Source organism: Aythya ferina, assembly GCF_964211825.1.
Source record: "Aythya ferina genome assembly, chromosome: 2".
Taxonomy (NCBI): Eukaryota; Metazoa; Chordata; class Aves; order Anseriformes; family Anatidae; genus Aythya; species Aythya ferina.
This window is the reverse complement of record NC_140297.1, coordinates 127,813,415-127,839,514: the sequence shown is the minus strand read 5'-3', so window position 1 is coordinate 127,839,514 and position 26,100 is coordinate 127,813,415. Positions and strand designations below refer to the sequence as shown.

Sequence of the window (26,100 nt, the reverse complement as noted above, 5' to 3'; positions counted from 1 at the left end):
CCTTTAGACTCTGATCCAGAAGATACTGACGCACCACCTTAACTTTGCGTTTGTCTGCTGGGTTGGGTTGTTACAACCATTCCTCTGCTTTCCATCCTGCACCTGTTAGTTGTAACCTGTAGAACAGAGTTTCGATCAGAAGGTGCGACCTAAGAGCAGATTTGGTGGCAGAGCAATGCAGAATGTTTTGACATCAGAGTCAATACTAGAGAATGTAAGATATACTATGCTGGGTCAGCATATTAGTCCTGCAGCACTGATGACCTGCATCCAGCAATGGCAAATACCAGACATTTCATAGGACGGTGAAAACCTCTGTAGTGCATCTAGTCATTTCTGCAGTGTGGAAGATGGGGAAAAACCTCTTCCTGATCACCATTACATGTAAAATTACATGCATATATGTAGTAGCTCATTTTACTGTGTTGCACCATCAGAGGATAGGACCAGCTATGTAGAAACATTCTTTTCCCTGTCTTAGGGGCTTTTTTGTTTGTTTGCTTGTTTTTGTTTGTTTTCTTTTTCAGAGTTATGACTATTTCATTTGAAAAGTTGGCTTCCTATGTTCTAGCATGTGTAATTTGATCATGTAACCAAATTATGGAAATGGGAGGTTTCTGTTAGAATTTTTTGAATGCCTGATAATGATTTTTTTTCATCAAAGCCCATGTAATTTACAAAGTATGCAGTTGTTGAAAGTGATTAAAAAGAGGTGGCTAGAATTCAAGAAACAGTGTCAGATGTACTATTGGCATAAGCACCATAGTTAAATTGCATTTGCGGATGTCAGATGTCACCAGTTGTGGATTTGACTTAACATTGTTTCTGTCTGAAATGTACATTCAGATTTCTTTTGGTCTTCATTTTTTAAATGTCATTTTTGATTCACTAGTTTGAATTACTCTTAATACAAGAAACAATAAAAGTCTAAGCCTCACAGTATGTAGAGTTAAGCTGCTAACAGGAATTCTTTTTTTTCCGAGTTCCACTTGTTACCTGCCTGCAGATGAATTCTGATGAAAAGAAATTCAATCCCTGATGTTTTCACTGCTTGCTTTCACATCTTGTCAGATTGTTTGTCTACTAGTAACACTTTATTTTCATAGAACCAATGCACAATTTATGTTATTGTTTTGATTCCTTCTTGCCTACAGTATGTGGTTACTGTAAAATGTTAGTTGTTTGTCCTGTTTTTTTTTTTTTTTTTTTTTTTTTTTTTTTTTTTGTTGTTGTTGTTTTTTTCCATGCTTTAATTCTAGTTGCCTATGTAGAAATTGTTTTAAAGGGTCTTACCTTGAGCCAAAAATATAATCCGTTTCCTCCATAAACTAGACTACTACTTTTTATTTGGCCCTGATTCAAAATGAGAAGTTTGGTAGAGAATCTCTATTAATGACATATATATGTCTCTGTGTCTGTAACTGGTAGTTTTACATCATATTAACATGCTTTTTAACACCTTGCTCAAATGAGTGGTATTGATGTGAAACTCTGCCGCTGCTGGATCCCTGAGCTGAGGTGGAGCAGTGAACAGAATCTCTGTGGGAAATGGCTTAGTGGCCTGGCAGGTGCATATCACAGGTCTCTTCACCATTTCAGCCTAGAAAGCTCTTTGTGTTCAAGAGTTTAAAAGCCTATTTCTTTACAGGTTAACTTTCTCAGGCATATTTACTGAGTAGAAAACTACTGCATTTACAAACAGATAGCTTGTTTCTTGTTTCCTGAATGACCCAAAATGATTTTTAAATTGTTAGCATGTATTTGTATTCTGGTCCAGATGATAACCATAGTTTTGTCTTTCATTGAAGAACGTATACATTCTGTTCTGTTACAATGTATTTTTGAATTTTTAAAAAATCAATAAATACTCATATGATGTTTCATTTGTAAATGTAAAAAAAAAATGTTATTTGCTTATTTGAATGTTTCTTGGAACTTCTTTAGCTGCAGGGGACATGTCTTTAAAATGTGATTATTTAATTTAAATTCTCCTAAACTGTTTGTATATGATCTCAGTCATGTTCTATTGTAAGCCCTTTATATTATTTGGACCAATGTATGGAAAAGTACTAAAAAATTACATTTTTATGGTTTATGGTTTATTATTCTAAAGATATTTGTAATTGATAAGCAGCAGCTCAGTGTCACTGAAACACAGGTGTTTAGCTCGGATTCTTTCAAGGCCCAGGCTTCAAGTTACCAGTGGTAATTAAACAAAAATACTTCACAAGCAAGTCTGTACAAAGTTTGAATAGAGCATTTTTAGTGCTTGCTTCATATTTATGCATACAATCTACCAGTTAATTGTTCTGCAGGCTTTGCCAGGAGATTGTTTAAAGGAAAATTCAGCTTTGGTAAAATTGTTATTTTTAAGCGACTGTGTGGTATTTTAGTTATAGTTTTTTAACTAGATTAGTTACAGTTATTTTTGGTGACTACATCAGTGCAGTGAGTTATTCAGAGAGTTTGTTTAGGATTAAACATTTAGAGAAACTGTTTACACATGAATAATTAGAGCCTCCGGTTGTGACTGATGCAAAACAAGAGTTGCAGGTAGTTCGTGTCCGGTAGGAAATCCCCCTGGGAGCTTCCATGAAGAGCAGATAGTAGAATTAAAAAGGCTGTGATGTCTCTCTGCTTGGCTGAAGCCACACTACTTGGCTTGCTGCATTGGCAGGTCTTTGGTATCTTGACTCGTCTGTAGCGGCCAGGTAGTAAGGCCTCACACAGGGTGTCGTTTCCACTTCTTTTTGATTACAGTGGTTACAAATTTGATCTATTTATTTTTCTTCCCATGTCTGTTTACTGGTTAACTGTTCCATTTTATCTATTGATTGGTTTGAAAGTTGTACTGTTGGGCCTTTCTAAACACTTTTCATTTTCTCATTTCCCCAGGTAGTGCAGGCATACATTTCTGAGGGAGTACACGTACAGGAGAAGTCCTGCTGGATACCCTAGAGTGAGGTTTATCTGTGCCCCATGCATTTCAGCTTATGGTTTTGAATTGTAGGCAGAGGTGGGCCTCAACCAAATTTCCACACATGTATTGGGTTTGGTTGTGGTTTAACCCAGCAGGCAGCTCAGCACCACACAGCCATTCGCTCTCTCCCCAAAAGCAGGATGGGAGAGAGAAATGGGGGGAAAAAAAGTACAAGCTCATGGGCTTGAGATAAAGACAGTTTAATAGGACAGAAAAGGAAGAGAAATAATAATAGCAGTAGTAAAAATAATAATAATATATACAAAGCAAATTATGCACAATACCTAAAATGATGCTCACCACCCACTAACCAATTCCCATCCCATCCTTGAGCAGTGTTCATCCCTTCCTCCCCAGCCAGCCACCCCATATTAGTTGCTCAGCATGATGCCACACGGTGTGGGACATCCTTTTGGTCACTGATTCACCTGTCCTGGCTGTGTCCCCTCCCAGCTCCTGGTGCACCCCCAGGCTCCTCCCTGGCAGGGCAGCACAAGGAGCTGGAAAGCCCTTGGCTTAGTGTAAGCACTGCTCTGAAACAATTAAAACATCAGTGTGTTATCAACACGATTCTCATCCTAAATCCAAAACACAGCACCATAGCAGCTACTAGGAGGAAAATTAACTCCATCCTAGATGAAAATAGGACAATATCCACCCCTTATTCTGTACCATTTATGTCATGTTTGGGTCCCACACACACTGAGCTCAAACCTTACCCTACAGTAGCTTTAAACAAACCAAATACTCATTTCACTGTGTTGAAGGTTGGATTTGGAAATCAGCCTAGGAATGTTTGGATATCACTACTGAGATACTGAATTTCAGGGAAATTTAGACCTCACTGAATTTCAGGTTAAAAGCTATAGTTTTGGACTGAGCTGTATGTAATTGCAAATTTATTGGAGCAGGACCATAGGTCAAATTTTAAAAAGCACTTAAATACCTTTTTAAAAACTGACAGAGGCACTATGGATGCTAACTTTTAAGTTAAGTTGTAAGCCTGGCCAGCCTTCATAATGTTTGGCCAGTCTGGGCTCCTGTCCCACACCATTGAACTGTGGTTCACACCGTGTACTCATTGCCTGAGGTTAGTAATGCCTGTGCAATTTCTGCCCTGTACTGTGCTGGCTGATGCAGATATACCCAGGACTTTCTCATGTGCTTTGGATTGACCTTCTGGTGTGATTCATAATGTTGCTTTCCTTGGTGTCTGTTCTTACAGGAAGAGCAAAAAAGGGCAAGTCTGCTTGTTTCAGACTTAGTGTAGTATCTGAAGTAGTCATCAATTTTAGTTCAGGTCATGCTGTGACCACTTTGTGGGCTCTCTTCGTGGATTTAACTGCAGCTGCTAAAGACTGTAGCACAAAATGGGCTTTTGGCTTCCAAAATAAAGAACAATGACCTTCTCATCAATCCCTCCTGAGTATGTGAAGGTTTTTGAATCTTCCTAACAGCGTTAATGATAGTTAAAGAGTTCCTGGTCTTTTTAATAATAAAGAGTTTATATCTGAAGCCATTTCTTAAAGAGATCTCCGAGAGACCACCATGACAATCAAATCTGAGTTCACTGGAAATTCTTAATACAAAAGGAATGAGCAAGGGATTCAGCATTAAGCCTGAAGAAAATAATCGGGATATAAATTGTTATCACAACTTTCGTTTATATGTTCTTGAAACTTGATGCAGTGCCCTTTAGCTTCCTTCGTTAACATTTTGTTCCCAAGTATGACAACCCATTGGTGATGGATGAAATAACAAATTCAATTCAAAAGTTCTTTTCCAAAGCTGGTCACAATTAAGAAATGTTGCTCACTTAGTTTAATTAAAATTCATTGTTCTTCACTGGATAGAAGCGGGTTTCCTTTCATTAGTTTTTCTTAGTTACATGGCTTAGTGAAATACGTGTACTGAATTTGCTAGAGCTCCCTGGAAGAATTGACAATAGCTATTTTTCTCCTTCTTTCTTACCTTTCAAGCCTTTTTTTTAACCTCAGTAAAAACAACACTTTTTTTTCAGTCCAATTTTGTCTCTTTCTCACAGCAAGCAGAACAAGATCTCTGAATTAGCTCTGCATATTGCATGAATTCATTGGTATGGGTTGCAAGGTTTAGAGATAAAAACCAAGCAGCTAAAAACCCCAAGCATTCCCTGTTGACTCCAGATTCAAATAGCTATAGTAGGAGTCGTTAGATATTTTTGTTGTTCTGGTGGCTAGGAATTGGGTGAAAGCAGTCTGAGAAATGCTGAGTATTGCAACTCATTCTCAGCAGAGTCGTCCTGCTGAGGAGGCCTGTAGAAAAAAAGAGATCAGTAATAATGCTGTCATGGAGGGGAAAGCTCTCCACAGAGGCCTTTGAAGCAGCATGCTGGAATGAAGTTTCATGGTTTCCCAGAAAATCAGTGGGCATTTCCTTTCTCTTTGTCTGATGCAGAGTACAGTATCTTCCCATCCTGAATGTCCTGTCCCAGTTTTTCAATATGATGATCTTCATTTTTGTTGTTTTCATTTTAATAGAATCATCTAAGTTGGAAAAGACCTTCGAGATCACCAAGCACAACAGTCAGCCTGACCTAGCAAGTCCCATCACTAAGCCGTGCCCTCAGTGCCATTCTTCTCGGGTTAGAAAGCAGCAGCTACTTCTCTTTGCTTCTTTCAGCCTTTCTCCTGGCTCACTGCTTTGCATAAGGTGACCCCCCTCACACACACTGTGCCATTCATCTCCACTCTTCCTCAGTAGTTATCTACTGAGCTTACTCTGCACAAGTTATAGCTAGAAGTTAAATCATTTTGAGGTGATTTTGTTCAACTGATCATATATCTAGGGGCGAAATGAAGCTGAACCATGGTAAACTGGAATAAAACAAAAGCTTACCTTCAGTGAGTCGTGAATGCTGACATGATTTTCCTCAGAGGCTCCCCCAGATCAGTTCTTAGGAAAAAAAAAAAAAGTAAAATGTACTGTGTTTTAGGGGGGAGGATTCGATGTATTCAACCTATTAAAATGAATATAATTGCGATGATAGTGTTAGTTAGTTGTCAGAGAAAGTACAAAGTTCCCTGCAGATGAATGAAAAGGTATGTTTTAGAAAGTGTCCCCATAAAGCCATTCATGAAGAGTATAGCAAGTGCTAAAAACTCAAATGTAAACCCAGGTGATCCTGTTCTGTCCTTGAGCCTGTCAGTTGTAGAAAGGTTTGCGGACGTTGTCAGATTGGAACTGGAGTTCAAGCAAATGGTCTGGTGCCAGTGAGTACAAAAGTCTCACGGCTAGTTCAAATTGAGAAATATAAACAATAGTTAAAGGATGCTTTTGAAATTATAATATCTGTCTTTCTGGCATGATTAATGTAAAACAGATTTGCAGGCTATGCTGGCAAACTGATTTTATATAAATGCTTCTTTGAAGATAATCATATCTCCAAAAACCAGGACAAAATAGGATTTTAAAAAATGAAGGAAGGCCGTTAAAGCAATTAGTGCTCCATCCATATAAGTATTCATGAAACCCCTTGGAGCAGCTCAAGAGTGTTGCTGTATGTTGTCAATACATGCTGCTGCAAAAGCCTTGGAATTGGGTTTTTGGTTCCTGTCCCAGTTACTTTAGGTTTTAGTAAAGTTTATTGGCACTGTACTTGCTCACTGGTCAGATCAGTTCCTGTAAAATGATGCGTGGAATGGTGTTGTGCTGTGTTGTCACTGAAAGCATCACAATCTGGCCTTTTGCAGATGGGTAGTATCTTCCTGTGTGTTTTCCTATGCCATGCTTGGTGGCCAGTACCAGAATCTCAGCAGCAGTGTTTGTCTCTTCCTGGCAGGAATTATAAACACCTATTGTAGAGATGGGTGACAAAGTCATCATTATCTTAATTTCTGTCTCTTCTGAATACATATTTTTTTCTTCCCTAATGTGACGTTTGTGCTTTTACCAATTGCCAGATGATTTCCTGATGTTCAAGTTAATAAAGGCATTTATTGCTGGTTAACCCTGGTAGGCAGCTCCGCCCCACACAGCTGCTCGCTCATTCTGCTGATGCAAGGTGGTGAAAAGAAGTGGAAAGTCAAAAGTGAGAAAGTTTGTGGGTTGAGGTAAGGACAGTTTAATAGGTAAAACAAAGCTACACACAAGCAAAGCAAAATTAGGAATTCAATCATTACTTTCCCTTGTCAGGCAAATGTTTAGGTGAAAACAGAGCTTTCTTAGTAATCACTTGTAATGGTTATTTGGGAAGACAAATGCTGTAAGTCCCACCTTTTCCTGAGTTTCTACTGCTGAGCATAATATCATACGATAAGCAATGTCCCTTTGGTTATTGGTGTCAGCTGTCCTGGCTATGTCTCCTCTCAGCTTCTTGTGCACCCCCAGACTCCTTATTGACAGGGAAGCCTGAGAAGCAGGAGCCCTTGACTTAGTGTTAGCACTGCTCAGCAACAGCGAAAACATTGGTGCATTTTCAGCATTGTTTTGGTCACAAGTCCAAAACATGGCACCACATTAGCTACTATGGAGAAAATTAACTCTATCCCAGCCAAAACCAATAAAATCTCCACCCTCCATATCACTTACAGCATGCTCAGGTCCCATGGTATCTAATACATCTGCATTAAGAACTGCCCACCTTCCCATACTTTGATATGTACACAGATAACATTCCTTAGTCTGTGGGCCACGTCTGTAAAATGTCTATAAAATTTCCATTGAGTTCATTTAGTCCGTGACTTGGGTTCCATCTATCACAGTATTCACTCAGGAAAAGAGAGGTGGTGTGTTGTGTGGAATTATTAGATGCTAAAGCCAACTTAGGTCTGGTCACTACTGCACTTGCACGGCATCTTGTGAGGCTCATCCTCTACTGGTTCAAGTGGTTGCTGCTATAGGACTTCCTATAACATACTACTCAAATCATGGGTTACAACAATTAAAAGGCCATCCATTACAATCTCCCTCCCTGGTCCCTTTGGACCAGGCTATGGGGTTTAACATTGCAGTGAACTCCCCCCCTTCTCGTTGCTCCTGTGTGAGCTTATCCATGGGCCATGGGCCCTTCAGAGTTGTGCCTGCTCCAGTGTGGACTTACCCATGCTTGCACCGTACTGTGACTGACTCAAGTTCACACTGGAGTTCCGACCTTGCAACACAGGCATGGACAGCATCAGTGCGCTGGCCACCTGCCAGCCAGGCGCACGACCAAATCTGTTATCAAAAAGTTCACAGATAGAGCCAAGTAAGATGATAAGCAGTAATAATATAGAATAGGGCAAGTGAGCCTTGTGGTAACTACAGGAGCATGCCTATTAATACCTGAACAGCTACAAAATCAGTCTAGCACACTCCATTCAAAGCTGTCATTATCTCAAAACACTTATGCCCTGCATTAGGCATCAAAAAGGACTGTTGTGGGTTAAGTTCAGCCCTCTACAGCCAGTCACTCACTCTCCTGCTGCAAGATGGGGAGAGAATTGGGAGGGCAAAAGTGAGAAAATGCATGGATTGAGGTAAAGACAGTTTGATAGGTAAAGCAAAGCTGCACGTGCAAGCAAAGGAAAACAAGGGATTCATTCAGTAATTCCCATCAGCAGGCAGATGTTCAGCCATTTTCCGGAAAGCTGGGCTCATCATATTTAATGGTTAGTTAGAAAGACAGACGCCATCACTCTGAATGTCCCCCCCTCCTCTTTCTTTCCACCAGCTTTTGTTGCTGAGGATGATGCCATATGGTATGGGACATCCCTTTGGTCATTGAGGTCACCTGTGCTGGCTGTGTCCCCTGCCAGCCTCCTGGCTGGCAGGGCAGTGTGAGGAGCAGAGCAGTCCTTGACTTAGTGTTAGTGCTGCTCTGCAACAGCTAAAACGCAGTTTTGGTCACAGTTCTGAAGTACAGCACCGCATGGTCTGCTATGAAGAAAATTCCCTCTGTCCCAGCCAAAACAACTGCAGCTTTCTAAATTTCACTGGCATTTTTACAGTTCTGTGCAACTGGGCAGAAATCAGGAAATAGGAGAACTCTCTCATCCATGTGAACTTACAGTCTTTGTGCTCTGGAGAAAACTTACACTCTTTTATCAGGTTATTTTACTACAAAACTTACCCATTTGTTCAAGACAACCACTGTTTTTGTCCTAACAGTAATGGGAATTAACAGGGAAAGAAGTTTCCTCCCAGCAAGGGCAACAGGTCAGTCAGGATTTTATTGAGGATTTTAGTGGCATCTGTGATTTGCACAACACCAGGCAACCTGTTAGCTGAGAATCCTTCCTTGGCTCTCAGAAACGTGCAGGTGTCCCGCTACACTGAAATTCGCCTTGAAGTCAAATGGTTGTGTTACATAGGTAAGGGCTCCGAGGTCTCCAAACCCTAATTTGTACGTGACTAGCCAAAAGTAAAAAAACATGTTGGGAATGTGAAATAGAGGGGAGAGAGAAAACAGAACAAACTGCTAGCAAAAATGGTTCTTGAGAGCTTCATGTAAAAATCAAAGCACCTGGACTTCATTGCTTTTTTTTTTTTTAAATCAACTAACTTCAGAGAGAATGTAGACAGCACCATAGTTGATACCAGTGACCCAGAGAAGATCTTCAAGGACTGATTTTATTAGTTTCAATTTATTGCAGAAAAGTTTCTGCTGACCATAGACCATCTCATGTTATCCTACTTTTGACCACAAAGAAAAACAGTGGAAGTCGTTCTGCCAGAGATATCCATAAGCATCGTTCCCATATCAGTTTGCATAAGGCAAGGAGTGCAAGTTGGAAAAAGTGAGAATATTCAGAGGGCATACTGCAGCAGGTAAAGTTTGCTGCGGGAAGAATGTTTCTGAATTAACTTAAGAGCATGCAGAATTAGAAAAAGCAAATGCAAATCTGAAAAGGGCAGTAAATTTTCTGACACGAGGTCTCCAAATACCTGGCTCCTGGCCAGAAATCTGTCTCAGCTAGCTCTCTTCTGCTCTGGCCATCGTTACCTCTCTCCCTCTTACAAGGAAGAAGGCCCTATATTCAACTGCTGCTGAAGGTTTGCTCTTCTTGCCTCCAGAAATAATCCAGGTGTTGCTTTTTCTTTCAGTTTCTACGAGGAAGGAAGGAAGGTAAATGGGGAACATCTAGATAATGGCATGACCTGCGTCCACAGCTGTAGTGTGTATAAGACCTTGGTAACATTTTAGCTTTTCTCCTCAGCATCTTACAAATAAGAATTGAAGTCATCCCACATGTCCCTGCACATAACTTAGTCCATGAAAAAAAAAAAAAAAAAAAGTATGTAAATTATGTTTTTATAACTAATTCTAGATTTTGGGGTCTTTATGTATATGAGAAACTTTGCAAGCTATCAGGAGCTCTCAAAATACTGCAGCCAGCACTAAATGCACCAGGCCTTGCTGCCTGCCAAGATCTTTTTAAGCAAATCCTAACGTGACTTGGTAAGTTAGATGCAGACCATGGCTTGGGATACAGCCAAAACTGTGAAAGACTGGGAGCTTCAGCCAGCAACAATGTGAAGGTGCAGCCACAGTAGGCTCAGCTTTAGCTGTAATAGGGGAACTCAGCTCTGAAGCAAAAGACTTTAAAAAGCAATGAGAAAGGGTGAAGAAGGAGAAAAGAGGCGAGTTATGGTTTACTCCTCTCACTGTGACTTTCAGATGAGGCTTTCAGAGGAGTTATTTTTGCTGTCATCTTGTTCCATCCCCTTTAGCATCCAGAGCACAGTGAAGCAGAATGATTTTCAGAAGAGGAATGATTGCTTCTTGTGCTAATTAAAGTCAGGTGATTCTTTCTGCGTAAAGACATGTATCTGTATTCTGCACCCAAACCGTGTTTATACTATCGGCAGCTTTGCAGCAGATTCAGGCAGCTGGTTTTGTACTTGGGGTTTCACAGTGACCCTGTTCCCTGTTCATTACTGTCATGTTTTGGGCTTTCACATGCAGTTTGTAAACAGAGAATAGCCAATGTGTGCTTAGCTCTTCACTTAGGTGGCAACCTTCGTAACGAGTGTGATGATGAAAACAGATTTCCACTGATGCTGTTGCTAGAGCTTTATTTCAGGCATGAAGGACTTTCTGTCTTCAAACTGACCAAATTCCTCGCTTGTTTTCGTCGGCTGCTCTGGATGGCACCCAGGACACATGCTCCTCCACACGTGCTCTGCACCAAGCTCTTCCTCCATGGCTCTGTTAGCAGAACACAGCTCTCATCATCCTTGTTTGTAGGGCATGTAGTGAAAACAGAGGATCCCAAGGATTCGTTCATTGGAAGTTCAAGTTTATCATGTTTCCATTGACTGTGAATTACAAAATTAATCTCAATTCCTATCCCTGAACATGCAGTAGTTATATGAACCATTATGTATGAATGATGTATGAATGGATCAGGGGCAGATCAACTATTTCTGGGGGAAAAAAATCAGGTGTAACTTATATTACTTTGTAGAGTTTTCATTCCTTAATAATTCATTTTTAATGAGGTATTTCTTATTCTGTTTTTGGAAGTAATTGTGTTCAGTGTTTTTAACTCATTGCAGTTAAACTACTCTCTTCTATGGCTGTGTTAAATATTTTAGTTGTAGACTACAGTAGGTGAACAGAGGAGCAAGGTGCTCTTCAACATAGTTGTGTTGTTTGGAGAAAGCCACGTCCTATCTTGTGATTTCAGTTTCCCTATCAGACAAACAGCTCTCTGCTCTTTTGCACATTAGCCATTGAAAATAGGGTTGCTCATTTTATGTGTGCTCTGCAGGAACACTGGCCTTACAAATACAAGTGCATACCTGGGTTAAGGTTTAACTGTCAAAAGGTAAAGAGTAAGTACCTTACTGTACTGGTTATCTCACATGCTGCTGCAACAGCCATGCTGTTGGCCAATTTTCTTTTAATTAGAACCAAACATCACATCCAGAGGTAGGACAGAGCTGGGTCTCCCTTGACTGACTGAGCATGATATACAGCCAAGCTTTCCAGATCCCCTGCGCCACTGAAAACAGGAGCTTTGAATATATATAAATAACATAAAATAAATTATGTACAAGCTTTTTTGGCTCAGATAAACTGATTTTGCATTTAACAGTTATTTTATATATTCTCTTTGGGAACCATATCAAGTTTTTCAGTCTTATTTGTACTTCACGTGCTTTTATAGATGGCAAGTGTCTGCCTTATTACAGTCAGGAATGTAAAATACGACTGCAGTGAACTGTGATAGTCTTTTGTCTGCTTACTGTTATCTATTTATGGTACAGTAATGGTTTACTTCTTAGTCTAAAACCTCGGATTGTATTTTAGGGAAGATTTAAGACTATGGTACAGCTGGTATTCGAGCTCTGTAGGCAAAGAGCATGCTTGAATCTCTCAAGATTTACTGCTGGGCTGTCAGTCTTTAAGCTACTGCGTGTCTTCCCCCTTCCTTGCAGTAGCCACAATGGAGACCTGGCCCACTGCTGTGAAGCAGACACAGCGATTGATGAACCTGAGGCGTGCTAATCAAACATATGTTTTCTTGACACAATGATTGTGTTATATATCACATATGAATGTACAGGCCTTTATCTTTCCTTAATGATCTAGCAAGGGGTCTTTCTTAAATGTGGGTGTTTTTCATGCGCTCCTTAGATTTGTTCCACAGGGGGTGACCATTAAAAACATCTGACGGGCATGCAGTTAGCCAGCTCCCCACTGAGATTAGTAAAATACTATATTTAGTAGTCGCACTACATCAAGGAACTCCAGCATTGCAGGAAACAGTTTGATTCAATGCTTTTTTCTGATTTTTTTTTAAATTTTTATTTTATTTTATGTCTGTTTTTTTTTTTTTTTTTTTTTTTTTTTTTTTTTTTTCCTCTGGGACATTTTTTTTCATCTCTACCTTTTGTTTTGTTTTGTTTTGTTTTGTTTTGTTTCCTTTTATATATGTATATCTATATATACATATAGATATAGATATATATATATCTATGCTTCAACATTTCCTAAAAGTCTTTGTTCATGCAATGGGATTTTCCCCTAATTTTATTTTGTTGTTACTGTATTCCTCTTCTGTTCTGCTCTTACAAATAAAATACATGGGATTGTAAAGCAGATAGTAAGAAAGCAATGTGATATTCTGAATCTCTGTCATGGTACTCTGTGTCTGAAGAGACTAATCTATTATTTTGTGAAGAGAATAACCTGTTGTTTGTTAGGAAAGCTCTGCAGATAATACAAGGATTCACACGTTTAAGTACTAGAATACTGTACTGTGTAAGCTTCTGAACTGACTTTGAAAGAATGGTTTGAAAATAACAAGTATATTTAAATTATTTTATCACCAAGAGTATTTCTTCATTGATAAATATGCATGAAATAGTTTGACCACAAACAGGATTGTTTAAATTTTTTATATGAGGTCATATGACTACCAGTAGATGAGTAACAGAGAAAGTAAGCTGAAGTAAGATCAATATGGCAAAGATAAGTGTTCCACCAGGAAGCTAAAGGAACAAAAATTTTCCACAAGGCTGCTGTCCAAGTCAGGATTACTATTTTAGCATCTGATTTTATAGTTCATATAGTTTGTTCGTAGCTGTAAATCCAGAGCAACCTGTGTAAAATCTTTGAAATTTTTCGGTAAGTCAGGAGTAAATTTAGTGCTTTCACTTTAAGGGGCAGATTTAAAGGAATACCATCCTTTGTTCTAACAAAATAGTCCCAGCTTGTCAATCCAGAAGATTTGTGCGTTGCTGAACATAATGGCATTTTATTACCTAGTTTATTTCTGTCTAGCATTCTAAGACTCCTGCTGATGCTTTGACTCGGAGTAGTTTTTGGTTTGGAAACATGAACTCCAGTGTCACAGATGACTTCTTTCTTTTGGTAATTCATATTTTTTTTTTTTTAAGTTAATAAATGTTCAAGAAAGAAAGTGTTTGGCCAGACAGAAGTTGTGTTTCAAACTGTGAACATCTAAGCAGCAGTGTGTGAAAATAGTAGCCTTTATTTTGTCTCCCTTCAGTCTCCTGTTAATGCACAGTTAGCTCATTTCTAACAGTAGTGTAGTACATTGCAGTTGAGCTTAACTATCATGTGGTACTGTAGCCAGTCTCTCACCTTCCTTGGTTGTGAGGCAGAAAAAAAAAGTCCTTGTTTATGCAAAAGGATGGATGCTCAAATTCAGAAGTGTCCACTTAGTCCAGGAGAGTAAATGTATCTACAGAATAATTTATGCAGATTAACTCTGGGCATTATCTAAAATTGCATATTGATCTAGTGTTACAAACTAGCTTGTTGCAAGACAAATCCTGCAATTTTTTTTGCAGTTTCTATCAGAACACTTACATATCATTTACTTTGTTATCATGAATGATAACAAAGTAAAGCTAGAGAGACATGTATTTATATAAGTACAAAAGAAATGGGAAATTTCCTACTTTGGGAGCAGTGTTATGATAGAAGTAGCCTTAACTAATACTTATAGTAGTTTTATACAGTACAATTTAGTTTTCTTTTATAAAATAATATATGCGGTTGAGAATTTTGGCTATGCCATTCCACATTCAGTTGTGACATTGTAAACATTCATTTTATATCTTTCTTTATGCAAAGCTATAAATGTACTTTAAAATATTTCCATCTCTGCAGTAATTTAAAATATTAAAAACAAGGGCCAAATTTCAACATAGTTGTAAATGTCTTCAGATCTTCACATACATTTCTATATGCATACACCAGTTAGTAGTACCCCTGCATACATACTCATGCCATACAGCTCGTTCCTGACTGAAGTAATCTCTTTAAAGGATATACAGTTGCATCTCCTGAGAATATCGAACATAAAAACATGTATGTATGAGTAAGTCCACAGCATGTGCTTGTGGAAAAACAAGTCACCTAAGATTTATTTCATTGTTTCGATGCCTGGGATGCACTTTGCGTTTTATACGCAGCGGTTTTGTGCCCTGTCTCCACAGAACAATGGAGTGCTGTGTTAGGGGTTCCTGAGCGGGTTATACATGATTTATCTCAGATACTAGTGGTGTGCAGTTACCCAGGAGAAAAGCGAGCAGTGCTGTGTGCTTTTCCCAGTAAATGGGCAGGCTCTTTTAGAGTTATTGCCAGAATCTTATTGTGGCAGTGCTTGGTGCTGTGTAGACATACCTCTGAACAGAACTGCATGTAAATCCCTCATAACAGGCTGAGGCTGGATTCTTGAATTTTACTCAGAAACTTGCACAACCCTTACTGCAGACATCAATATGTTGGCCATTATTTTCTAACCAAATTGTAATGCTGTTCTATTAAAAAAAAAAATAAAAAAAATCTCTGCTTATATGTTATCCAAATAAAACATTCTGAACTTTAATGAGTGAAATTTCATTGCTGTTTAATCCTTAAAATGCACTTAGCTAATTTATGAAAGTCCCTTAAATACAAAAAATTGAAGCCTGAAAATTCAGATGTAGATGGTAATTACTCTTGTAACTCTTTTATTTTTGCCTACATAATATATGGAAAGGGAAAATGAGTGCTCATGATTAGGTCCTTCTTATTGGGCTGTAGGCCCCATACTGCCAGCACCGGGTGAGCTTGGAGGAGCCCGTCCACCGCCGTCCTTACCTGCCTGGCAGAGGGGCTGTGAGGGATAGCTGGAGCTGAGCACTCATGACTCTTAAACTGCAGGCACTTACTAACTTAAATAAGAGAAGTACTACTGTGGTTGTTAATCTTAGTAACGTCCGTGTAAGCATGCTGGGAGCACTTGGCCAGCCTTCAGTTGCCGCTCCTTGATCGTGGATACTGAAGGAAGTATTTGCTATGCCTTCGTGTTTCCCTGCCTCAGATGATAATGATATTCTTAAAGCAGTTTTATAGACATTCAGGTTCCTCCCATGCTTAGTTGTAATAGCACAGACATGGAAGCTGAAACATTTACAACATAGTGCTGGCTGAAAACCTAGAAGCATCTGCTACTATTCAGACAATTTGATAACTGTTGCACTACTACCATCTCTTTCAGAGTTCTGGTCAAAAAATAAATACCCACACACACTTACTTGACAAAAAAAAAAAAAAAAAAAAAAAAAAAAAAAACTTCAAACTTTAAATGATAAATCAAATTTTAAGAAAAAAAAAAAAAAAAAAGAGAGAGAGAGAAACAAAACAAAGGATTTAAGAATGTAGTGGCTGGACTGATAAATAACTTCCCCAAAGTAGGAAATTATTCATTAACGTGACAAAATGTAGAGGAAATCTGAGTGTTTTGTTGACTGTATAAATCTGTATACTAGTGAGATTTCAAGAAAGGACAAAATTTTATTTTGTCTCCCATTCAAAGTTCAGTATTTTGTATGCATATCACTGTTTCATATAATTAACATGGGAAGTATTTATTTTGTTTAAACTGAAGGGCTTCAGCAGAACAGGAGATAATTAGGGAATTATTGTCTAAGAAATTATGAAGTAATGGACTTGATCCATTAAGATGAGGCCAAAAATACATCAAGAAATTGTTTCAGGAAAGTTAAGCCTAGAAAGATACCAAAATTTTGGATTTATTGAAGTTTTAACATGGGACTCAAAAGAGGTTGTGGATCAAATCTGCTTTTGCAGATGATAATGTTATATGGTAGTTGCAATATTTCCTCTGAGTATCTCTTGTTCTTTCAGCTTGTTAACTGTGCTTTGTTCCAGTGAACATTAGTGAACTGTAACTTTATTCAGATTATTCTTATTAAAAGTAAGCCTCCCACATGCTGTGCAGTTCAGAAAGTTCCATTTTCCCATTTCTCCATATACACTCTACAGCATGCACATTTCTAGGTCACCAGATTTTGCCCCTTTTGCTAACATCGCATTTGCGGGACAGAACCATCCTTGTGAGTTTTTCTGCCCCATTTCTCCACATCACATTCCCACAACACATACTCAGCAGAATATCTAGCTTGCAACTAGATACTGCACTTGTGGAGTCTTGATAAGTTCTTGTCATAACAGTAGTCCTTGACATTCAAAGAACTTCAGTTTATATTTGCAAGCCAAATTTCATACCTTCATACCTCTTTCGATTAATCAAAGTTAAACCATTGTATATGTGAAGGGGCCCCTTGTGGTTTCTAAGTGAGTAGTATGGCTTTTCTGGCAGAAAGCCACAGGCAATTTAGTAGGCACATATTGTGGGGGTTGAGAGAGGAGGAGGGACAGGGATAATCCAGAAAGCTTTAACAAGGACTCAGTGAAATCAATATTTCTATATGCACTACATGCATTTTGCATTCTGTATTTTACTTTTGGCCACAGCTAAACTGTTTATTATGTGTTGTCAGTAAATTAATTCTGCAATATAGCAGTGACTTGGTTTTCCTCTCACTTAACCAGGCTTGCATTGGTTTTGTTTCACTTGAAGTATTCCCAATTTGCACCTGTGGCAGAAAAGATTTAGGCACAGTCCATATAGTACACATGGTATACAATTAAGTGTCATATATGTTGCTAAATCAGTTCCACGGGAACAACTCTAATATGGTTCCTAGTTGTCTTCAGAAATAATAATACTTAATTTTATAGCCTAAGTATAAAGATGAGGCTTTATCATATAACCTTTGCCTGAAATCTATACAGCTGTAAATAGATACTAACATAAAAGGTCTGTCTCCAGCAGAGTTGATCTCTCTTTCCATTTCTGACAGGGGTCACATAGCCAATGTAAATTACCACCATAAACCAAATTCCACCTCTCCTGTAGAACGAAGTGCTTGATCTGCCTGTCTAGAAGCCAGGAGCTACAAAGCAGATTGTAATATTTCAACAATTCAGCATGAGTGGCAACCTGTTCTTAATAATGAAACACTGGCAACATTTAACTTAATTTTTGTCTCAACATAGTAAAATCCATACTTTCTCTAGGGGATTTAAGAACTATCTGAAGGGGGCCTGAAGACAAGGAAAATAATTCAAGTAGAAGCAACGTCTTCCTCTGTATTTCATGCAAGAGTCAGGTTTAACATGCACATCTTGACATTAGTAAAGAATGAGTTACTCTTAGAAAAAGATAGCATAGGTAATTCAGGAAGAAAGTGAATTCTTCACCACACTATCTGTCATTTTGATTTAATTACAAAATCAAATTAAAATATACAACCTTGTTTAGCCATGTCAAGAAAGTTAGTGAATTTTAGTAGAAATGGCATTTCAACTGAAAACTTAAAACTGTTGTTGCCAGGTTTTTGGAGGTATAATGACTTACATGAATGTTTTATATCTAAGCTACAGAATACTGTTAAAACTTTTTGACATCTAGGTTAGAAACTATAACTTGAAACTAGGTTCTTGTAATTGTGTAGATATAACATCTTGCATTCAGTCTAAAGGGTCCTAGGAACTGGAGAACATAGCACAAAAATTATCCAACAGACAACTCACAGAAAATTTGGCCCCAGTATAGTATATGGCTATCTAGAATATTTTACACACTCCTTGTTTTATATTAAAGATGAATTCAATGTAAATGTTTGGAATTCTTCTTACAAACTTGTTGAAAAGGGACAGTATTTTAGCATGACTCCCTTGTACAAACCTGGTGTTTAGCAGATTACGTATGTTATTCTGTTATAGGTACACTACAGTGATAGACAAAATGGCAAAGAGTGTATGACCTGTTTGACACTGTCTCCTGTGCAGATGACTTTCCAAGGTATCGGAAGCTCCATTGAAGCCAGCCATGACCAGGTATAATACCTTCACCAACACTGCTGTGATTTTATTAATATCTAGTAAGGCCAGAATGTCAGCATTACTAAATTATAAATTTAGACACATATTGTGTTTTTCATATGGCATGTTCTTGTCAATGGGATCTGCCTATCTCTCCATAGTGAAATCCCAAATCTCTAAAGAGTGACCCAAAAAGGAGACAAAGCTATGTTGCCTTTTACAGATTTTTAAGACATATTAAGAAAGCCTGAAGATCTTGCTTTGGTTTTAAAGTCAGATGTAAGGTTTCTGCAAAAGTTTTGTTTAATTTCGTATATATATCGGGTCTTGTCTATCCTATTTTTGCTGGAAGATTATGGGTAGCTGGAAGAACAGAGAAGCGAAGCCACCATCTCTAACCATTGCCTGTCACAAGAAACTGTCATTTCAGAAAGAAAAAGGATTTTCAGTCAGGCTGTTTAAAACTCACATTTTGTTTGGCTATTCTTAAAATGCTTAAATCAAGCTTCTGGCAAATAGCCAGGAGGAAAAAAAAAAATCACTCATCACCCTGCTGCTTCAGATGGGAACTGAGGAGGACTCCCATTCTAGCCTTTTGTCCTCCAACACTCTTATGTATAACAACAAGACAAAACACTGATACTCCACAAGTTTTCAAAACAAAAAGGAAACAAGTAGTCAAGTAGTAGAAAACTTTAAACCAAGCCTTGCACCTCTCAGATCTTCAGTAGGTTGGAAAAAATAGCATTTTTATTTACTTTTGTGGGCTATCTTGACATTGTACTATGCTCACATTCACTATACATTTAATCAGACTCTGTCTTTAGTCTGATTAAATCTTACTCTATGTAAGATTCTGTAAGAAAAAAGGAAAAGTCTCCTTAAGAATTACCAGAATTTGTTATCTTTGTGGAAAAGGTTCAAACACCCACCCACATTTTAGGCTGTTTTGTTTTGTTTTGTTCTGTTTTTTCTTTTCTTATATTAGAGGATTCTGATTCTAAGTTAGTTGTTAACATAAACTAAGCCCATTAGTTATTTACATAGTAACATGAAGATACTTCCCGTCTTTAATGTTTGGTGCTTTACAGTAATGGAGAGCTGGGGTAAGTCAGACAACTTCGACAGACGTATTCCATTCAGTCCTCATTTCATCCAGCAACTTGTTTACGCTGTCCTAAAGCTGCTCAGTTTTTCTTTCAGTAAAGATCACCTTTTAAAATGTACTTATATCTCATATACAATATTTAGACATTTCCATGAATATAAGGTGGTCCCTGTCAATTTGGTAACAACTACATTCTGGGCTACCAGCCAGCTTGGCCTTTGTCTTAGCATTTATTTAGGCTAGAGTATGATATGTAAACAGAAAAAGACTTTGTAAGCAAAAAGCACATTTAAGCCATCTAAATAATTATACATTTAAGAAGTCTAAAAGAAAAAGTGTTACTGAGTCTGCAAAGTCAAGCACCTAGAAATTAGGAAATTCAGATTATTTGCAGCATTAGTTTGATCCCAAGTGGACCCATTCAGAGTTCCAAACAGGACGTTCTTTTGGGAGGAAATAAATTGCATCAAACCATGTAGCTAAAGATTATAGCATAGCTTGTACACAAATGGGTAAAGTTAAGTCTGTCTGGGCCATTCTGAAGCTAGAATTTCCTAATCTTTCTTCGGTTTGCTGTTTAAAGATTGTTCCTTCATTCTTTCTTTTAGTTATGTAATTTTCCACACAGTTTTTAAAAAGGAGAGAAAAATGTTTTATCATTGCATGATGGGGTGGTTGTTGCATTACTGAACCCACATTACTTGTGCAAAGATTTAATCTGAACTGGGAACAGAAGAAAATAATCATCTAAAAGTCAACTGGCAACCCTTTGGTCACAAAACAGATCCACGTAGAGGTCAGCAGACACGAAGTTCTGCTTGTCCTCTTTCTAAATATGAAAGGCATTCCTCTTTTAGGGGAAGAAGGATGCTACTGACTGTTTATGTTTGATAAGAGGAATGGCAAGACTATGTTGAAGCATTATTTGTCATCACCTAAATAAATATAGAAAAATGAACCATTAGCAAACAAAGTACATCGAGTATTTTTCAGGCACTGAAATTAATTAATGATGAAATTAGATCTCTTAAAGGACTGATTAGAAAAAAAAAAGATCCATTTCCTTTATTCTTTCTGCGCGATTTGGTATGAATTTGCTTTTTTTTTTTTTTTTTTTTTTTTTCCAACAACTTCCCTTGAGGCAGCTTTATATGATACCCTTATTCTTACAAAAATAGAAAGCAGAACTGCTGTACCTTTGTTAAGCTGAATTGTCCTCATTTTAAAGTTTCAAATGGAATAAATGCAGGGTAGCCATATAGTGCTGTAAAACTGGAAACTCTTCTTTAAGTCACCTGTTAATTCCACATCATCTCTTTTGTACTATATAGTAAATATGACAGGCTAGTCACCTGAACACCTCTAATTTCAGTGGAGGTGTGCTGATTTGTGTCAGCTATGAGGCCTGACATAGTTTGACTTCAGGATTTGTCTACCTCTGTGCTTATGAAGATAATTTTTCTTGTGTTCATTTTAAAACATAAATTCTATAAATTCTGGTGGTCATTTTTTGGGGGTTGTTTATTTTTAAGGGATAGACTGGCTGGCTAAGACTCTGGAATAGTGTCTGTGGGAAAGTGGTAGAATCTGTTGTGTGAGTGCATCAAATAAAACAGCTCTGCACCAGAATTGTCACCGTGTTGTGGCAGAAGGACTATAACTGACCAAATACCTTGATCAAAATAAATAAATAAATAAATAAAATCAGGATTCTGATGCCACTATAGTCTACCTTGTAGATTGGACTTATCTTTTGTAGTATAGGAATCTCTCTCACTATTCACATCTAGTGGCAGATTTGTTACCCAATAGATACCAGTGTGGTTGCAATCCTATATTAGAATATTATCTTGCTTTTTAAAATTTAATAAGTCTTAACACTGAATTTTTCCAAGTCATTTTGTCTTTTCCTGTATACTGTGGGAAATTCATCTTTTGATTCTTTAGATTGGCTTAGATTCTGATTTTAATAGGTGTAATTTTTTTTTTAATGCTTCATCCATTTGAGCAATTGCAGATTAAAATAAACATTTCATATTGGTACACTAATTAGTGTCTATTCCAAATGTCTAAATGACAAGGTATGACTTATTTGGTTATGAAACAGTATTTTTTAAGCTATTCCTTTGACTTTCATCTTTCCTTTGGCAAACAGTAAAAAGAGAGAAACATGACTATAGTATTTATTGCTGCAGTCTAGCCTGCCACATGTTTTGCTGGGTTTTGCATTCAGGTTTGCCAACTCCCTCAGCAGAAATTTAATGATTTTTAGATTTTATTTTCTTTACAAATTATTTCTTTTTCTATATGATTTCTCAGTATCTGAAAGCATCCTTCTGAACTTCTCTTTTTTTTTTTTTTTTTTTTTTTTTTTTTTAATTGGAACTCAGGTTTAGTTAAAATAGTCACCACTTTTAGTCAATAACATCAAGATACTAGAGATGTTCTTCACTCAGTACAAACTACAGGACTCATTATAATAGTATCGAGATTAAATTTGATGTTCTGTGAAATACAAGAAGACAAATTTAGCATGGTTTAGGTAAAAAATGTTTCTACTTCATCTTGAACAAATAATGTCAAAGACAGGTTCCATGTCTGCATATATATTTTGGAAACTTGCAATGTTACCATCTTTTGTGACTATATAATGGTTGGTGTTTTTTTTATGAATGTTCCAGCTCTAAGTAACTGTAGAACTTCAGGGGTATAAATGCCACTGTGGTTCTCATAGCAGTGAGAAAATGTTGTCTGCATTCTTAAGGCTTGTAGAGAAGCAGACAAATTTAAAGTATGAAAATTCATTTAAAAATAAAATAATTTTAAGGTCAGTCCTGGTGATAGGGAAAAATGGATTAGGCCCATCCTGAGATGTTGAATACTTGACATAGAATACTCTGCCTTTATAACTCAAATTTTAACCCCCAATAACATGATGTTCATTGAGGGGTTACCAGTTCTCCATGCAGATTTCAAAAGAAAGCTCAGACAAGAGTATTTTATTCAAGTCTTATTATTTAAATACTGTTTGATAATTGTGGAAAGTTTAAAGTCTGCATCAAAAGAAGTGTGTCCAGCAGGTCAAGGGAGGCGGTTCTCCCCCTTGACTCTGCTCTCATGAGACCCCACCTGGAGCAGTGTGTTCAGCTCTGGGGCCCCCCAACACAAGAAGGACATGGAAGTATGAGGAGGGCTGCGAAGATGACCAAGGTGCTGGAGCCCTCCTAGGAAGGCTGCGGGAGCCCGCGTTGTTCAGCCTAGAGAAGAGCAGGCTCTGGGGAGACCTTACAGCAGCCTTCCAGTACCTAAGGGGGGCCTACAGGAAAGCTGGGGAGGGACTCTATGTCAGGGGGTATAGTGATAGGACAAGGGGGAAGGGCTGAAAGAGGGGAGATATAGATTAAGAACAGGTTAACTAGAACAGGATGCCCAGAGAAGCTGTGGATGCCCCATCCCTGGAGGTGTTCAAGGCCAGGTTGGATGGGGCTTTGAGCAACCTGGTCTGGTGGGAGGTGTCCCTGCCCATAGCAGCGGGGTTGGAACTAGATAATCTTTAAGGTCCCTTCCAACCCAAACCATTCTGTGATTCTATGTTTTTTGGAGTTGGCAATAATGCCTATTTGTCGCCAACTTCACCCAGTGCTCACTTCACCCAGTAGTCTCCATAGCATGTGTTGTTAAAATGAGTCTATGCTTTTTTATCCTATCCATTATATGTGTGATATGTTAGATCATGTTTTCAGAACTCTCCTACACATTGCAATGTATAAAATAGAACAGTTTTATTTGCTAGGACAGATAACAATTTTGTAACGTTATATATAGTCTACCACTATTATCACTTTTATTTTCCAGTATAAAAATAGCTGGAAAAAGAATAAGTGGGGGCAGAAATTGTAGGAGTGGAAGACCTACTGAAGAGATAGACTTGGTGAGGGAGCTCAGCAGGGAGGGGCTGTACTGAAAGGAAGATGCTGCACTGAACAGTTTCAGAAACTGCTAATGAGAAGTTTGAAAGACAGCAGTAGCAAACAAACTGAAACGTGCTATGTAGCAAATCATCACTGTTGGCCTGCAAACAGGTGTTCCTGGGCAAGGTTAAGGGCTTAGGGTGATGTCCAGAGGTAAGCAGCTCCTGATGAGGAAAAAGTAGTTCTCTAGGGACAAAAGACTTTAGAGATGGGTAGCAGGTTTGAGGCATCAAAACTTACGACAAGGTATAAGAAATTTAGCTTGTAAGAGCAAATACTTAATACATGTAAAGGTCCACATCTCTATATTTGTTATGTTCTGAGCGTTTAGAGCAGGCTTAGGAAGACATCATCTAGGGGATTTATGTCAGCTGGAGTCACTGACTCTGAGAAAAACAAAAGTGGTGCAGTCAGTGAGTAAACAGTGGATGAGAATTTGTCCGATATTGTAACCAAAGAAGATGAATAAACTGAGATTTTTGTTAAAATGCCTTCCATGTCAGAAAATAAATAAATAAATAAAACAAAAGGTTCTTGACTGAATACTACATTAAATCCTGCTTAAAATTGATTTAATTCGAAGGTGAAATTAGTATTTTATAGATGTTCAGATTTACTTCACAGTAAACATTTTAGTATGGGACATATATATATATATAAGAGGAAATGTTAGGATTTTCTTTAAAAAATGCATGCGATTTTTATTTTGACTGGTATTATGTGTTTCCCTTGTCATCTCATTTCTGCTTTATTTATTGTCAGTTCAGTTCTTATCTCTTTGAGGTGGTTTCTCCAATAAAATGAGTAAAGTTTAATTTGACTGAGTAAAAGCCTTCTAGCCATTTTTCCAAAGCTCCGTAGTTCTTTCACAGCCCCTTCAGTACCAGGACTTCTACCTGATCTTGTAAAAACATCTCATGCAACTAAGGCTCCTTCTCCTGCCGGTGTGATCTGGCTGGCTGCTGCCTTTTCCTTGACAACTCCGTAACCTTCAGGGCGGGTCAGGCATGGCCATAGCTAAGTGCCTGGAGCTCTGAGAGAGACAGTTCACTTGTGACAGAAATATAAACTGCTTTTGATATATAGCACTGAGCTTCACTCTTCTCCTTTTGCATCGGGAAGCTTGCACCTCTCAATGTTGACTTTGCAGTCAGGAGTCATCCCAGCAGGTTTTGGTTAGGCTCACTACGTTGTTTGCTATTTCATACTTTTTCCCTTGTCTGCTGTGCTCCCCATGTCTGTATGGAAGCGTTAGTACGCTCTCTCCATAGTCTTCATTTTCTGTTTCACATTAACTCAGTCTGGACGTACGTGACAGAACATTTGCTTTTCCCTGGCAGCTGCTTAAGTTTTCCTTGATGAGCCCAAGATCAAACGCTTGTATTTGTTCAGAATGTGTAATCTTTCATTTTCAAAAAGTGAGCTACTAATTAACTGCCAAATGGGAACAAAATGTAAACCAAGGCACTGCTGTCTCCCAGCCAGACCCTTTCAGTGCTCTCATTCGGGGCTTCTCAAGCAGCTTCCTAATGTGACTGCCTTTTTCTGAAGATGCAGAATAGGATTTTTCACTGCTCTCTCTATGTATGTTTGTTTACACAGTAATGTCAGCAGGATATAAAATGCTACTGTTGCGGTCTGTGGGTATCTTAGATGCTTGTCATGTAAACGATGACAACTGCGTGTATTTGAGGGGCTGTTTCCTCCTCTGCTAAAAAAACTATATATATATATATATCATGAATTATCCCTGTGACAACTCTAGGTGAGTTTTCACAAGAATAGTAAGGTTCACAGGATCACTGAATGAAGTCGGTAAGGACGTCTGGAGGTCATCAGGCCTGGTCCCCCAGCTCAGGCAGGGACATACACAGCAGGTTGTCCACAACCCTGTCCAGGAGGCTTTTGAAGATCACCAAGGAGGGAGACTCCACATTTTCCCATTGACTTTGTCTCCAACCCCAGTTGTTGGCTCTTCTGCTTCCTAAACCATGGATCAGGGAGAAAGTAGCTCAAGTTTTTAGCCTACTGAGTGAGTTCAACTGTCCCACTGGGGGTGAGATGAGTACCAGAGCCAAACTCAGGGAGACAGCAGGACAGGCTAGAAAAGACAAGTGGGCATCCCCCATTCACAGCAGCAAGCTGTTAGATCAGTTTACTCTTGTAAAATGTCACTTGATGAGGATAAGACAAAAAATAACTCTACAAAAGAGTGATTTCATTGTTGAAATGTTTGGCTTGTTCAGCACCCTTAAACCTGTTCTCTGTGCAGTAGTGTGATCTGACATAAAGAACAGAAATGCTCACAGAAAGAGGAAGAGCATGATCGTGGCAGTCCTGACCTAGAGAAGTTTAGCTGTTTTAG

The 26,100-nt window shown here is 38.3% G+C and overlaps 1 protein-coding gene across 2 annotated transcripts in view; it reads left to right on the top strand.

Annotated features, from left to right (window-relative positions):
* Positions 1–26,100, top strand: part of STAU2 (staufen double-stranded RNA binding protein 2) — a 166,796-nt gene that overhangs the window by 87,046 nt on the left and 53,650 nt on the right. The window contains exon 13 of one of the 2 annotated variants that reach the window (XM_084511023.1): positions 18,558–18,671. The exons of the other annotated variant lie outside the window; for it this stretch is intronic. Coding sequence (XP_084367149.1) covers positions 18,558–18,671 — 114 coding nt within the window. The remainder of the gene's footprint in view (positions 1–18,557; positions 18,672–26,100) is intronic. 2 annotated transcript variants of the gene reach the window in all.